The sequence below is a fragment of the Cupressus sempervirens genome, chromosome 2, assembly GCF_028749045.1.
Source record: "Cupressus sempervirens isolate cs-2001-9-10 chromosome 2, ASM2874904v1, whole genome shotgun sequence".
NCBI lineage: Eukaryota > Viridiplantae > Streptophyta > Pinopsida > Cupressales > Cupressaceae > Cupressus > Cupressus sempervirens.
Genome location: NC_143119.1, coordinates 238,731,513 through 238,746,416, shown reverse-complemented (window position 1 = coordinate 238,746,416; position 14,904 = coordinate 238,731,513). Strand labels below are relative to the sequence as shown.

At 34.7% G+C, this 14,904-nt stretch overlaps 1 protein-coding gene across 6 annotated transcripts in view; it reads left to right on the top strand.

Annotated features, from left to right (window-relative positions):
- Nucleotides 1-14,904, top strand: part of LOC149571917 (putative LRR receptor-like serine/threonine-protein kinase At1g07650) — a 736,132-nt gene that overhangs the window by 683,486 nt on the left and 37,742 nt on the right. For all 6 annotated transcript variants that reach the window (XM_089813322.1, XM_089813321.1, XM_089813320.1 and 3 more), the window contains 7 exons: nucleotides 10,489-10,853; nucleotides 11,009-11,204; nucleotides 12,698-12,868; nucleotides 12,953-13,071; nucleotides 13,165-13,375; nucleotides 13,556-13,793; nucleotides 13,927-14,077. In XM_089813322.1, the coding sequence (XP_089669448.1) occupies nucleotides 10,489-10,853; nucleotides 11,009-11,204; nucleotides 12,698-12,868; nucleotides 12,953-13,071; nucleotides 13,165-13,375; nucleotides 13,556-13,793; nucleotides 13,927-14,077 (1,451 nt within the window). The remainder of the gene's footprint in view (nucleotides 1-10,488; nucleotides 10,854-11,008; nucleotides 11,205-12,697; nucleotides 12,869-12,952; nucleotides 13,072-13,164; nucleotides 13,376-13,555; nucleotides 13,794-13,926; nucleotides 14,078-14,904) is intronic.

Below are 14,904 nucleotides of genomic sequence, written 5' to 3'. Positions count from 1 at the left end.
TATTATGTGGGAGAAGGTATTAAGCTAGAATTTATGGGCCAAACCAATTCCTTCAAAGCCCTAGGCAAGACAGTGTTCTACTCGGCCAAAAATTGAGCCAAGGAGAGACATTTACTTCCAAGGATGAATTGATTTGAAGAGGAAGGGTGTTATGAAAGAATAGATGATGGAGTGAAGGTACTATGGTTGCAAGGAGAAACTTTGGAATTTTCTAGGAAGTGAGGGAGAGCATATTTTCTCTTGATTGGCTTAGATTATGGCTAAACCCTAGCAAACCCTTAAAATAGGGTTAGGGCATCATATAGAAGTTGGGGACCTGCAACCTCAAGAATCTTGATGGCCTTGGAAAAGGGTATCAGCATTAGAAGTTTAATTTTAGCCTCCTTGAGGGAATTTTGCACAAAACCAAAATTAGTCAACTAGGAGGGCTAATTGAGGACTACTAGATCTAATACAAAATTTTCAAGGTTTTGAGGGGATCGTATACTAACCTAATGAAAGAAGCATGGTAAATGGATGAGAAGAAGTCCAAGACGCCCTAGGAAGAGCCTCCAACCCTTGCACAGACAAGTGAACTACTAAGGAGGCCTAGAATGAAGTTCAAGATAATGAGTAAACCTAAATAGATAGGGTAGCCAAAAGGAAAATTTGTTCTTAGTTGATTAAAGGTAACTTGTGTGAGTAGGAAATATCTAAGAGTGCTTATCCACTAGTTACATTACCCTATACTATTCCTATCAACATATATACATACACATTTGTGTGTGTGTGCATGTTTATGTGTGTGTGCGTGTGCGTGTGTGCATGCGTGCATGTGTGTTATCCTTTTGGCTACCAATTTATTCACTTTGGGGCTTTGTGTTCTTTTTTGGATATAATATATATTAGTGGATATCTCTCAATGTTTCCAAACATACTAGTTTAATCAATTGATTAATCTATTGAGATCTATAGGGTTTTAATTTAATGATGAAACTTAATAACATAGTATTCAATTCATCAAGTCTATTAAGTCTAATGAATTTAATAACTTACCCCAATTACACTATTGACATGAAATGAATTTAATGAAAACAAACATATTGACAAAATATTGAATTTGATAAAATCATTTCCCATTGATTATCTCTCAGCAGCAAACAGATTTGTTCCTGGAAGATAGATTTTGGATTCAATTATGATGGTGCATGAAGTTGTTCATTCTATGGATTCTGGTAAAAGAGAAGGTATGCTTCTAAAAATGGATCTCTTAAAAGCTTATGATCAGGTTGACTAGTCTTTTCTTGACTTGGTGCTTCAGGCTTTTGGTTTTAATAAGAAAGTTTGTAAGATTATTTCCCAGCTTGTTTCTACTTCTCTTGCTATTCTAGTTAATGGTGCTCCTTCAAATTTTTTCAAATGCTCAAGAGGCCTTAGACAGGAAGATCCCCTCTCGCCAATTCTTTTTATTATCATGGCTAAATGTATTGGAAGGCTAATTGAGAAAAATAAACATGAGGGAAGGTTAAAAGGGTTAAAATCATCCTCTTGGTGTGTTTCCTTCTCTCATCAAAAATTTGTGGATGATACAATTTTGGGAGGGGAGGCCTCTGTTAAAGAGGCTAAGGTAATGAAGGAGATTCTTGATTTGTACACTAGAGGTTTAGGACAACTCATTAATTGGGAAAAGAGCTCGATCTTCTATGTTAACACTCCTGAGGCCAGGAAGAGAAAAATTATGAGGATCCTGGGTTGTGGAGTGGGAAAGCTTTCTTCCACCTATCTTGGGCTCCCTCTAGGCACTGAGCCTCCTGACTCTTTCTAGCATGGGATCATTGATAGGTTCAACAAAAAGCTGGTGGGTTGGAAAGGAGCTTTGCTTAGTCAAGCTGGAAAATGTCAATTGGTCAAATCCACTCTTCAAAAATTTTCAATGTATGCTTTAAGTCTTTTTGGAATACTAGTTAAATTTGTTGAGAAAATGGAAAAAATTCAAAGGGACTTTCTTTGGACTGGTCTGGAAGGGAGAAAAAGACATCCTCTGGTGGCTTGGGAAAATGTCTGTCTTCCTAAATGTTTTGGAGGCTTGGGAATTAGGAAACTAACCCACCTTAATAAGGCCCTCCTAGTAAAGCAAATCTGGTGCATTTTTAATAGTACTAGAGAATGGAGAGATATCCTAGTTAACAAATACATCAAAAGACCTTCTATTCAGTTTTCTCTAAATAATGATGATATTCCAAAGGGATCGATCATATGGAATGGTTGAAGGCCATGGATCTAGCTAAAGCCAAGGTTATATGGAAACTGGGCAATGGGGAGGATATCCAATTCTAGTCTAATAACTGGCTAATCAAAGATCCCCTTATTACTAATCCAGTGTTTGAAATCTAGGAAAATTCTTGCATAAAGAAATTTGGATCAAAAGTTATTAATTATAGAATTTTTCAGGAATGGAGAGATCTTTCTCTCATTTTAGGGGACCTTAAACCGATAATGACAATGCTAAATTCTATGTTTTTAAGCAAAAAAAAAGATGATATAATTTGGGGAGATAATCCCAATGGTTTTTATTCTATTGCTTTGGGCCATAATTCTCTTTGGAGTTTAAAGGAGAAATCCACATGGGTGTTTTCCTAGATTCCTTACCTTATTCCAAAGATCAATATCTTTTATTGGCTATCTCTTTAGAACAAAAAATCTAACTCAAGATAACTTAATTAAAAGAGGCCATATTATGCCCAATAGATGTATTTTATGTAAAGGTCAGCTCAAAATGGGAAATCACCTATTCATCCACAGTCCTTTTTCAAGGGAGGTCTAGGATGTTATAACAAAGGACTTTGGGATTTTCTAGTGCATGCTAGAAAATCTTCTAGATTTCTTTTGTCAGTGGAAAAGTTTCTTCAAATTTTTTGTTTTGTAGGAATTTGGTACCTAAATTTTGCCTCATTTTTGCTGGGGAATATGGAAGGAAAGGAACAATAGAATTTTCAAAGAAAAAGGGGAGCCTACCTTCGTTCTTGGGGAAAATATTTATAAGAGCATCAAGGAAAACTATCAAGTGGGGAAGGGAGGAGAATTTGAGAAGGGAGGTGAGAAGATGTAGAAAGAAAAGGATAGGAAGATGAAAATATAGGAAGTTAAATGGCTTTTTCCCCTAGAGGGTTGGCATAAAGCTAATTTCAATGGGGTTTCAAACGGAAACCCTAGGCCTTCGGGTTGTGGAGGTGTTATAAGGAATAACTTTGGAGAAGGTGTGGTGGCTTTTTATCTTCCTTTGGGAGTGAAAACCAATCATTTTGTTGAATCCAGTGTTGCTTGTCAATCTATTAAGTTGGCCTTTGAAATGGGAATTAGAAAACTTTGGTTAGAAGGGGACTCTAAAAATATCATAAATTATATTAACGGTATTTCTCAACCTTTGTGGTCTATTGCTAACCTAGTAAAAGAGACTTGTACTATCCTTGAAAATTTTGAATGTGTCCAAATCATGCATTTGTTTAGAGAAGCTAACCCTGTGGCAGATTGGTTTGCCAATGAGGGTATTAGGCAAGATAAGTTATTGACATGGCACTCAGGAAGGAATATTTTGGTAGAAGCCAAAAGTCTCATCAACCTGGAAAAAATCTAGGGGTGTATGGTGGAGATCTAATTGCCATTATGATTATTTATGGATATTGGGGAATGAGTTTGAGTAATAAAGGTGTTTACGAAAAATGCAAGCAGTTGAGGCTATCCATGTCATTTCTACACGTATTATGGGTCAAAATTTTCTTTTGTTTCTTTGTATAGGATAATGTAAAACAATTTGGTGCTTTTTAGAGGAATAGTAATCAAATTCTCCAAAGGTCTAAAAAGGGTTTGCAGAGAGTAGATTTTATGAGAATCGTTGGTTTTGAGAGTGAATAGATGGTGGGTGAACGTATTAGGAAGGAGCCTATGGGGGATGTGGAAAAGTTGAGAAATAGGGGTAAAGTTTGGGAAAAATTGAAGGGGGGAGGTATTACAAAATACATTGCAAAACTCCATGATTTTGACCCAAATGTTACAAATAGTATGGTGAATTTGTGGAAAGAAGGGAAGGTGAAGATGAATGGTGTTTCTTTTCAGGTCACTAAGGAAGTGGTCACTATTATGTCTAAAATCCCAATAGAGGGTTTCAAATTTTTTAGAGATAAGAAACTATCGACGAATGTGATGAAGGATTTTGTGAAGAGCGTAGAGGAGAAGAAAAACCTGGTAAAATGTGAGACATACTATGATACAGAGTCCATCAAGAAACTTTGGAGGTATGTCTTACGAGTTGTTATTGAGTACATCACTCTGGATCCTAGGTTTGATTGAGTGAGAACTTATCATTTTGTTCTTCTTACTCACTTCTGCCATGATGTTCAAATTTCCTTTTTGTACTATTTATTTACTTCTATGAACAAAGTTATCTCTAGTTTCAAGAAACCCTTGGTGAATCTCGCTCTGCATGAAGGACTTTTATTGTTAATTCATGAGCATTTACAGGCTCAAACTATTAGCAATAACCCTTCGCATGATGCAAATGCTACTGAAGTCATGGGTAGTTCTAGTTTCTTTTTAGACTTTGATGATATCTAGAGTATTAACTCTAAGGGGGAGGAGAACACTTCCTTAGGTAAGAGAGAAAAAGGAAAGCAGACAAAGCCTTCTTCTACCAGTATCCCTCATAGGAAGAGTCCCAGAGGTCATGGGCAAAAAATTTCTAGTCAACATGATAAGGACTATAATGTGGAAGGGTAGGACATGGTTTCTGTAGAAGAGGGAAAGCAGGAGAAGGTTATAAAATCAGAAGATATTGCAAGGAAGAAACAGAAGAGAGAGAAAGGTACATATGAAGAGAGGTTTTTGAGCCATGAGCCAAATATTTTGACTATCCCTCTTTCCCCAATTCACACCCAGCTTCAACCCCAGGAGTAGGAAAAGTAGGATATTGGGGGAGAGGGTGGTGAACAGGTTGTGAAGGACAAGAGAAAAGCATGGAAGAACTTCAAAGTCAAAACTGTGACTATGGGTTGTAAGAGAGGTTATGAACTCCTAAATTCTAGTTGATAATCAAGAAGACCCCAAGTTTGAAGACCTCATTGACCCTACAATTGTGGCAATAACTGATAATGCAAGGGAGACAAGAATGAGCCTATTGAAAAATGCTCGTAACAGCATGATTGATAACTTTAGATCAATCAACTAGTTGTATCTTGAGTTGGAGGAATTTAGGGAGAAGATCATACATATGGAAAGGAATAAGAAAGAGCTAGGCTAGGGCTATCAGAAGGAATAGGAGGAAAGATTCTATTTGGCTAAGAGGAGAATTCAAAACCTGGAAAACTATAACCATAACCTGGTGAACCAAATGATTTCCATACTCAACTCGATCAATGAAAACATTATGTCCCTTACTGGTTTGTTAAAAGCCAGAGATATGCTAAAAGAGGATCGTGATAAGGATAGAGAAAGAGCCAGAACTAAGGAGGATGTGGCTACCGATATTACCTTCACTAGTATGGAATAGGATGCATAGAAGACCCATGAGCAGAAGGTAGAGGAGACCCATGAAGCCTATGAAGCTGCTAAGACTATACAGGAGCTCAAGAGGAAGATAAAAGAGTAATTTTCCCATTCTATCTTTTGTTATGTTTGCTATTTTTTGTTGGTTTTTGCTTGTTCTAGCTTTCTATCTGGATGTTCTATAGGCCTTTTCGTTGGCCTTTTTTTTAGGCTAGGCTTTATGCTTATTATCAGCTGAGAGACCTGTCTTTTTTTGGCTAGGCTTTAATTGCTTATTATCAGCCATAGTTATTTAATTACTTTTGGATTTTAGGATCCCTATAAAACCTATTTATCTAATCAAAAACATATTCAAGTTTTCACAATAGAATTGTAACAAAAATGCATGATCAATTTATTCCCTGAAACACTGGGGTCTGATTCTTTTATTCATTACCACTACAACAATAGAGAGATTTACATAAGATTTCCAAGCCAATAATTTCAACAAGAATGCTTCTTTATTTCAACTTTCAAAATACTTACATACAAAGGGTATGGCAATGTATATGAATTTTCATCTCTCAACAAACAATAAAAACTAATGGTACAATAATGAGGAGAAGAAGAACTCTCCAATGCAATATTTTGATCACAATACAATACGAAATTTTCTTTCACATGACTCTAATAGCAAATCCAAATCTTCTAAGCTCTCTCCAAGTTGAATCCACAAAACCTACAATAAACTTTAGCATAACCATGAACTGCTTGCCTTCTAACCTAGGTCTCTATGAGACCACCCTGAGCTTGGAGTACCAAGTCTAAATGGGATACATACACAACTCATAATGCATAAAACAACACAATAATAATAAATACACCCTTAATCAAGAATTTACAATGGCATAACCTAAGAACCTATGAAAGAGGGTGAAAGTGGGCTAACTAGAGAACTATAGTCAATGACAACATAACTAAAATCATGTCTCCTCAAGGATCATACAAATCACAATTTCTTCATACACATCTCTCTTCTTATCACCCCCAAAGTATATCAATACATAAATGGCAAGAAAGGGCACATAATCCATACTTATTTTTCATCTTGTCCATGAGAAGATCTAATCTGCACTACAATGGAGACACCAACTAATTCTTTCACCTAGTGCCACTTCTTCTCTTGCAAGGATGAGTAATGGCTTTCAAATCAAAGAATGAAATACCCTAAAAATTCAAAAAAAATGGAATTAAAACTTCATTTTCATCCCTTAATAAGAACAATAAAATATAAGAAATGCATACAAACATATTCATGAATTCATTCACATACTAATCTACAACAAAAATAATAGAATTTCTCTTGGCTAAAGCCACCAACCTTTCTCAAAGTTATAGAAATGACAAGTTGAGAAGAGAACCTTTCCTTTTGCTTCTAATCTTCAAAACCTTAATGATTGTAAAATTAGAAAGTGGGTGAACACCACGAAGTTGTCAAAGGACCTCTAAAAAGACCTCTGAATTCCTACCCACTCACTAGCAATAAGTGTGAGTTGACTCCTAGTTCTTGGCCATCGTTCTTCTCTAATCTCATAAATGCAAGCTTAGGCAACTATGTGAGGAAGGGCAAGGTCATTTGAGTTCTCCATTTTTTCACTTTTTTAAAAGTGACTTATTCAATGGGTTACTTAGTTATATAAGCCTTCTAATAGTGAAATAAAGGCCCCTAACTCATAGAACTACCATCTAAGAACTTAAATTCTACTGAAATGACCTCTTAGGACCATTTTTTAGCCCTCAAAAGTGCAACTAAAGTTTGAATTTGAAATTCTACTTGATGAGACTTTACATAATAACTTTTAACAAGTGGGATTAGCTTAGACACCCAATTAGGTTTAGTTTTAGGCTAAGTGTCTCTTGCCAAACCCTAATTAATATGTCATTTACATATAGACATCATAAAAGCACCTTACACATTACAAAGTGACATGTCATTAATTACAAATGAATTTAATCTAATACACACATTCAAATTACATATAAAAAATAAAATGCATAACAACAAGGTTCAAAATTGTTCAATAGATGCAACCTTGGTTTCATTGTTTGCACCTAGGTTTAGCTCTTGGTTCTCTGGTTTAGTATCATGTTTGATTCCCTGCACACTCAAATCAAATATCAAATTAGCTCAAGAAAATCATAAATATATCAATTCAACTTGTATAATTAAATTCAACTTTAAACATTCCTAATTTCATTTCAATAAGCTTTTCATTTCTAAACAATGACCAAATATAAAGAACTTGCATAATTAAAACACCATGATATATGCATCAATTCAATTTTTTATTTTATAAATAATTCATCTAATCATACTAGGTCTAATTCGGATTCAATTTATATTAGCAAAATAAACAATCAAAATGCATGCACATATAACATCATCATCGAAGCATCATAAATAAAACATAATAAGGTAATCGTCACATGACATCAATAATATGGATCGATGCCTAATTAGTCAAATAATGTACTGAAATCTCAAATCAAAATGTATTAAAAGTGAATGTATCAACTAGGCTATGATGGGTTGGAATGAGGCCTCACAATTTCTTCATGACAAGGATAAAGACTTTAGCTAAAATTAATATATCACCTTTTAATGTTTTCTCAAAGCTTAAAATCTTTTTTTAAAAATTTAATTGTACATATTATCTCCACCACTTCTCTCATTCACATATATATTTTTTAATGAATATATCTTTTCCATTAATTATAATCTAAAGATACATATTCACAAAAAAAGGGGTCAGAGGATACAAGATCACCCCGTGAGTTCAAACATCACAAGGCCATATTAACAACTATTCATAGAAAAAACATATATAAGCCAAAAGAAGAAAGCCCTCAAGCTACAAGAGCAGTGCTAGCTGAGGGTGGGTCTTTATCATCAAAACCCCAAAAGTCCTTGGGGTTGGTGGTTGGCCCAAGGGGAGCCCAACCATCATCAATAGAAGCATCAACATCTTTATCACCCTCTTATCTGGGTGGAGAAATGACTAAGTCCAATCGAGGGAAAGCCCATTTTGGTTCACATTGCATAAATGGCCAACCCACATCAAGGGCAGCAGGAGGAGCCACCAGAGACCAACCTGAGCCCAACCTCCATGGAGGTGAAGCTGAGTGGCAATGACCACCAAAACCAAAACTGGGAGAGCAATGATGAGGGTGAGACTGGGGAGTGTGTGAGCAATGTGTAAATATGCTCTAGCCTCACCAATGACCATGAGGAGGAGTGTAGTCACTAGATAAATCATCTAAAGGTACATAAGCAATCATACAAGGTGCATTTCCCCTATGAGCCAATAACTCTTGTAGGCAAGCCACCTCTAGTGTGACATTGTTAGTTTGTACTTAAATCTGCATTATGGCATTATTACAATATGTGTTTTAGAGTACATAGCAACATGTATATCAAGAAATCCATGAGAGAATAAAACAACATTGTGGTCTTTCCAACTACTAAAAAAAATCTCCATTCTAAAAGCATGCAAAATCTGGGCATATCTAAAAGGAAGCCAGGATGGATTTCCCAAGAAAACCATATGCCAAGTGAAATCCTTGGATGGAAAGGCTTTAAAAAGTCATGGATCCAGAGCCAATAGTTGTGGAATCTTTGATAGAACTAAAAAATGTCTATGAAGCTCTCAAGCTAACCATAAAAAGGGCATCTATGATCTAGGACTCCTAAATGCCATAGTTGAGGGCCCAAAGGCAAGCCCTAGAAGAGGAGGCACAAGGAAAATTGAGCAATCTTCGACTCTGTAATGGTATGCCAGACAATGGAAAATCTAATACTCCAAGTTTTATAAGAAGAATGCAAATGTCGACGCTGATTGAGAGTATTAACCATCAAAAGATGGGGCACACCGATACCCTAGCTTGGGCTTGTAACTAGTCACAGGAGTGGTAGGATAACACTTCCAAACTTTCTACCATGAGCGAGATGAGTAAATACGAAGCTGCTTGTGTAACAAATTGGAAGGCACTAAAAAAACTAGAAGATCAATTGTTTGCTGATCTGCACAGATAAGTTTAAAATAAGTGCAGAGCGCTAGCTCCTTGAATCTTAGCTAAAGGAACACCTTGAGCAACAAACAATGGAGGCCACCAAAGGTTTTGTTGGTTCATTGAGAGTCCATCTCTAAACCCATTACCAGCCCAGTGAAGCCAAGGTTTAAGGGCTTCGTAGGCTTTCCAAATGCACCCTGAATTTGAGCAAGTTTAGGAGTCACAAGAAGGGTCTGAAAGTCAATCCCCTTCCAAGTGGGCCGGTTAACCGAAAACCCTAAAGAAATGTAGTGCCATAATAAAATTTTCCAGGCCTCATCTCTAGTGAGGGCCCAAATGACCCACTTTGCACAAAGGGCAATCCCCTTCTTGCAAGTAGAAAACAATCAAGCCCACTAGAGTCTTTGAGCAAGCAACAATAAATCGAAGCTAATCAAAAATTTTGGACCTTAATACATGAAACATCTATTTCATGTCAAACATAACTATTAAATTATCTCTCTCCATAATATCATTATAACATTAAATATAATTTTGATTTTGATTTTAATTTATGTATTATATGTTTCTAGTGTAAAATTATTTAATGTATTGATTATATAACTTCTATTACAATATTAACAAAATAAAATTTATTTATAACTTTTATACAATATTAACTAAATCTATACTGATGGTATTATATTTCTTATTTTATTATAACAGCCTTTTTACAAATATTTGAATCACAACAATGAATAGAAAAAAAAAATTTATAAGAGTGAAATAGTGATCCTTAGAATGATATATTCAATCAAATAAACTAATAAATTTAATTATATTTGTAGATGAATTCGATAATATTCAGAGTATAAACACAGTCAAAATGTGTGTTCATGTCTTATTAAACAATGATCTATATGTTTGCTCATTGATTGGCAGATACTTCTTTGGCAATTAATTGTGGAGGTGATCAATGGGGGACATACAAAGGGGACTCCAATCCATTAGGCCCTTCCTCCTACTTTCTCAGCCCTGATAAGAAATGGGCAGTCAGTAACACGGGCCATTTTATAGATGCCGAGAACCATATATGGACAGTGACAGGCAACATCTCTGAATTTCCCAAAGGAATGGACACAGAATTGTATAGAACAGCACGTTGTGCTTCTAGCTCTTTGAGATACTTTGCATTGTGCCTTCAGAATGGACAATATACAGTACAACTCCACTTTGCTGAGATAGTTATATCCAATGGGATGACCTTCGCAAGTCTAGGAAGGCGTATCTTTGATGTTTATATTCAGGTAATATCTAACAATATACTCTTAATTTCCTTTAAGATGTTCCTTGTTAATATCTAGGCTTTTCTTTGATCTTGTCTAATTATTTAGCACAGACTAGCATAGAACTATGGCAGCATTTCATTTGTTGGACTCTTTCATTTTTGGAACTTATGTAGGGAAGTAGAAGATTGAAAGACTTTAATATCAAGGATGATGCTAAAGGCTCATACAAGGTAGTAATAAAGAATTTCACCGTGAATGTCACTGAGAACTATTTGGAGATTCACTTCTTTTGGGCTGGAAAAGGAACAAATGATGTACCAGTGAAAGGAACGTATGGACCTTTGATATCAGCTATTATGATCACTCCAAGTAAGATTCCTTTGCATATGACCTTGTGTATTGAGTGATGGTATAGAAAAGTATGTTGTATGTTTACTTATAATACAATTAAATAAACTGTTTCCTATTCAGTTCAATATTGGATGACATAAACTTCAGTAGCAGGCCTCTAGAATCTAGATTGTATAATCTGAACAGTATCCACTATTTTCAAATTCAGCCAATTCTTTTTCTATTACTTCTGATAGAAATATATTTTGGTTATGCCAAATCGCTTAGCTTTGTAAATCACATATGGTTTTCATGTCTAATAGAAAAATAATGGTCTTCATAAATAAGAATGAAGAGGATGAATAGAGAATCAAAACGTACCAGAACAGCAGAAAGATTGCTTCCGGAATCACCATCTTACTAATCAAATAATTCAAAAGTTTCTTATAATTATATTGGCTATGGTGATAGTTAAACTATAATTGTTCAACAGAAAACTGGATATCTGATGACAACAAACTATATCTAACAGACATGTCTCCAATTTCTTTTCACGTATCTGATGACCCCTGTTTAATATTAGAATACCCTTTCTTAATGTTACAATATAAAACAATAGAAAATTGATTATGTAAAGATTGTTCTTGGAAAACAGTTTGCAAACCAGTAAGACTTTATTAAACAACAATAGAAAATATATTGTGCATAAATTGTTCTCTGAAAAGAGTTTTCAAATCAGTAAGGCTTCTTTAAGCTACTTTACGAATGTAATTATACTGAAATAGCTATCATCTAAGTTCTGAAGATAATCTGGATACCATTTGTAGGTCAAATACCTTACTACCATCGTAAAGATATGATCCTGAACGTTCGAATTGTGGATTCCTCTACGAATTATTGCACACCAATCCTTACATATGTATTCTTGAATCTAATAACATGTTGTATCTTTGGTCCACAAACACTTTGAACTAGTGAACATCTAACTAGTTTCTATTGCATAATTCAAGAAAATGCAGCTTTATAACTCAGGCTCATGACATACTTGTCTTCATAGTGTTTGCAAAGAAATACTAGAACTTCACATGGGAAGCAGAAACATGGCTTCATAGCAAAGGATAGAACACGGCTATGATGGAAAAACTAAAATAAAACACATGAATAGAGAAACTGAAAACTGAAAAATATTGCTGCAGGATTCACCATCAATCTTATTCATGAAACACACCTACATATTTATGAATATACATTATAACTCAACTATTACTTGCAATTATATTATGTTACTTATAATGTATACACTTAAGTTAAAATAAGCATATTCCAACATTTGAGTTACTTATGATGTCACCTGTTTAATTGAAAGCATACTACTTATAAGATTTCAATTTGCTAGAAACTTAAAAGTAATATATTGGAATCTTATAAAAAAAAGTGTTAACATGCTCCTTATGATGTCACCTGTTTAAGTGGAAATCATAATCCAAGGTTTAAGATTTGTCTTCTAAGTTCATCCTTCATTATTTTAACAGACAAAACCAACAGCCCAAGCAGTAGTGGAAACAAAAGCAACAAAACTGTGATTATCGGCATAGTTTGTGGTGCAGTAATTGTTTTTGGCTTCGCAGTGTGCTTGTTATTCATCTTTATCAGAAAAAGAAATAAAACGAAGAGCAGATCCTTCAGAGCTAAAGATGATGCAGGTAAGAAGAAATATTTCTTCCAGCTTGCCACATAATTTCATATACCACTGCACTGACACGAGTTTGTCTAAATGTTGTACATAGAATTGAGAGATATAGACACAATTTCCAATACATTCAACCTAGAGGTTATTAAAACTGCCACAGATGACTTCAACCCTCAGAATAAGATAGGAGAAGGCGGGTTTGGTGCTGTTTTCAAGGTATGGAAAACGCATCTACATTCATATATATATTTGGCTTCATTTGCCTTGAAATCTCGAGCAATTTCTTTAATGTCTTTTGCTTCTCATCAGGGTATTCTTCCAGATGGAAAAATGATTGCAGTAAAGCAGATGTTTCCCGAGTCAAGACAAGGCAATCGGGAGTTCCTTAATGAAGTGGGTACAATATCTGCACTGCGCCATCCCAATCTCGTTGAATTGTATGGATGCTGCGTAGAGGGAAAACAGCTACTCTTGGTCTATGAATACATGGAAAACAACAATCTAGCACGCTGTTTATTTGGTACATCCATAATCTTTAATTCTCATTTTATTCACTTCCTATAATGAAGACTTATGTCTAGATTAATAACTAAATGTATTCTGTAACCATCTATTCATAGAATCATGAGTTTAATTCCTTCACAGTTGGGAAACTTTGAAAGCATCTATTGAAATTAAGAGTTTGTAATGCTATTTGTAGGTCCGGAAGAATTCAAACTCAAGCTTGAGTGGCCTCAAAGATACAACATTTGCCTTGGAGTTGCACGTGGGTTGGCATATTTGCATGAAGAATCAAGACTGAGAATTATACATCGAGATATCAAGGCCACAAACATCCTTCTAGATCGACATTTGAATCCAAAAATCTCAGACTTTGGACTGGCCAAGTTATTTGACAGAGAGAAAACTCATGTCAACACCAGAGCGGCAGGAACAATGTAAGGTTCCTCCTTCCCAAAAAGGGTATTTGCCAAAATGAAATGTTTTCTATCATTCGGTACTTCAATCAACAAAACTGTGAAAATGTGCTTGAAGTTTACAACTCTAAAGCATTTATATTTTTTTCTCCAGTGGATATATGGCACCGGAATATGCTTTGAAAGGTCAACTTACAGAGAAGGCAGATGTGTACAGTTTTGGAATGGTAGTTCTTGAAGTTGTAAGTGGCAGATCTCACATAGAGAAGAAACTGGAGGGGGATATGGTTTATCTGTTGGAATGGGTAAGAATATAACTGTTTTCTTAATGTGTGTTGGAAAGCATAGTCTAAAAATAGATAGAAAGAGAAAATAATATTAATCAAATGTTCTTATATTTCAGTAAAATTTCTATGCATTTAAAAATAGATTTAATTATTATCATACTTTTATTAATAAAAGGCTGTTATTAAAATTTTAGTAGGAAAAAAAATAGTCTTTAAAAGGTCCATGCCATTATAGAATATATCTTTATGAGAAAACTTTAAAACTAAAATTTCTAAATCTCCATTGACTACTCCCTTAAAAATGGGAGGTCTCTAGACAATATAAGCTATCAAAATGAGCTAATTTGCTATAAAATCATTCATAAACTCCTACCACATTCAGCACCTAAAATAGGGGGAAACACCTCATAACCAAAATTTATCTTGTTTAGAGTGATTTATTTATTTATTTAAGGGAATTGGTTCAATTTTGAAGTCATGACAAATTTTTCCATTACTTCAATCAAAGTCAATTCAAGACTTGTGATCTTGTTTCCAACATGACTCCCAAGAACATAGAATAGAACACATGTCCCCATAGAAAAAGCTTTAACTCTTTATGACTTAGGTTAGTAATTGAAATTGATTAGGTTTTGTCTTCTACTACCTATAGAGAAGTTCAAATTAGATGACTTCCATTAGAAGTAGATGCTTTGAATTTTATTATAATTTATTATTAATTAATTTAAATGTATTAAGTGATATAAAAGAATAGATAATAGTATATTTTTTAATTAGTCTAATAGTTTGAATGGTTGTGGATGAGTATGTTTATTCAAAAAGAAAGATAAGAATTTGTTCAAAGA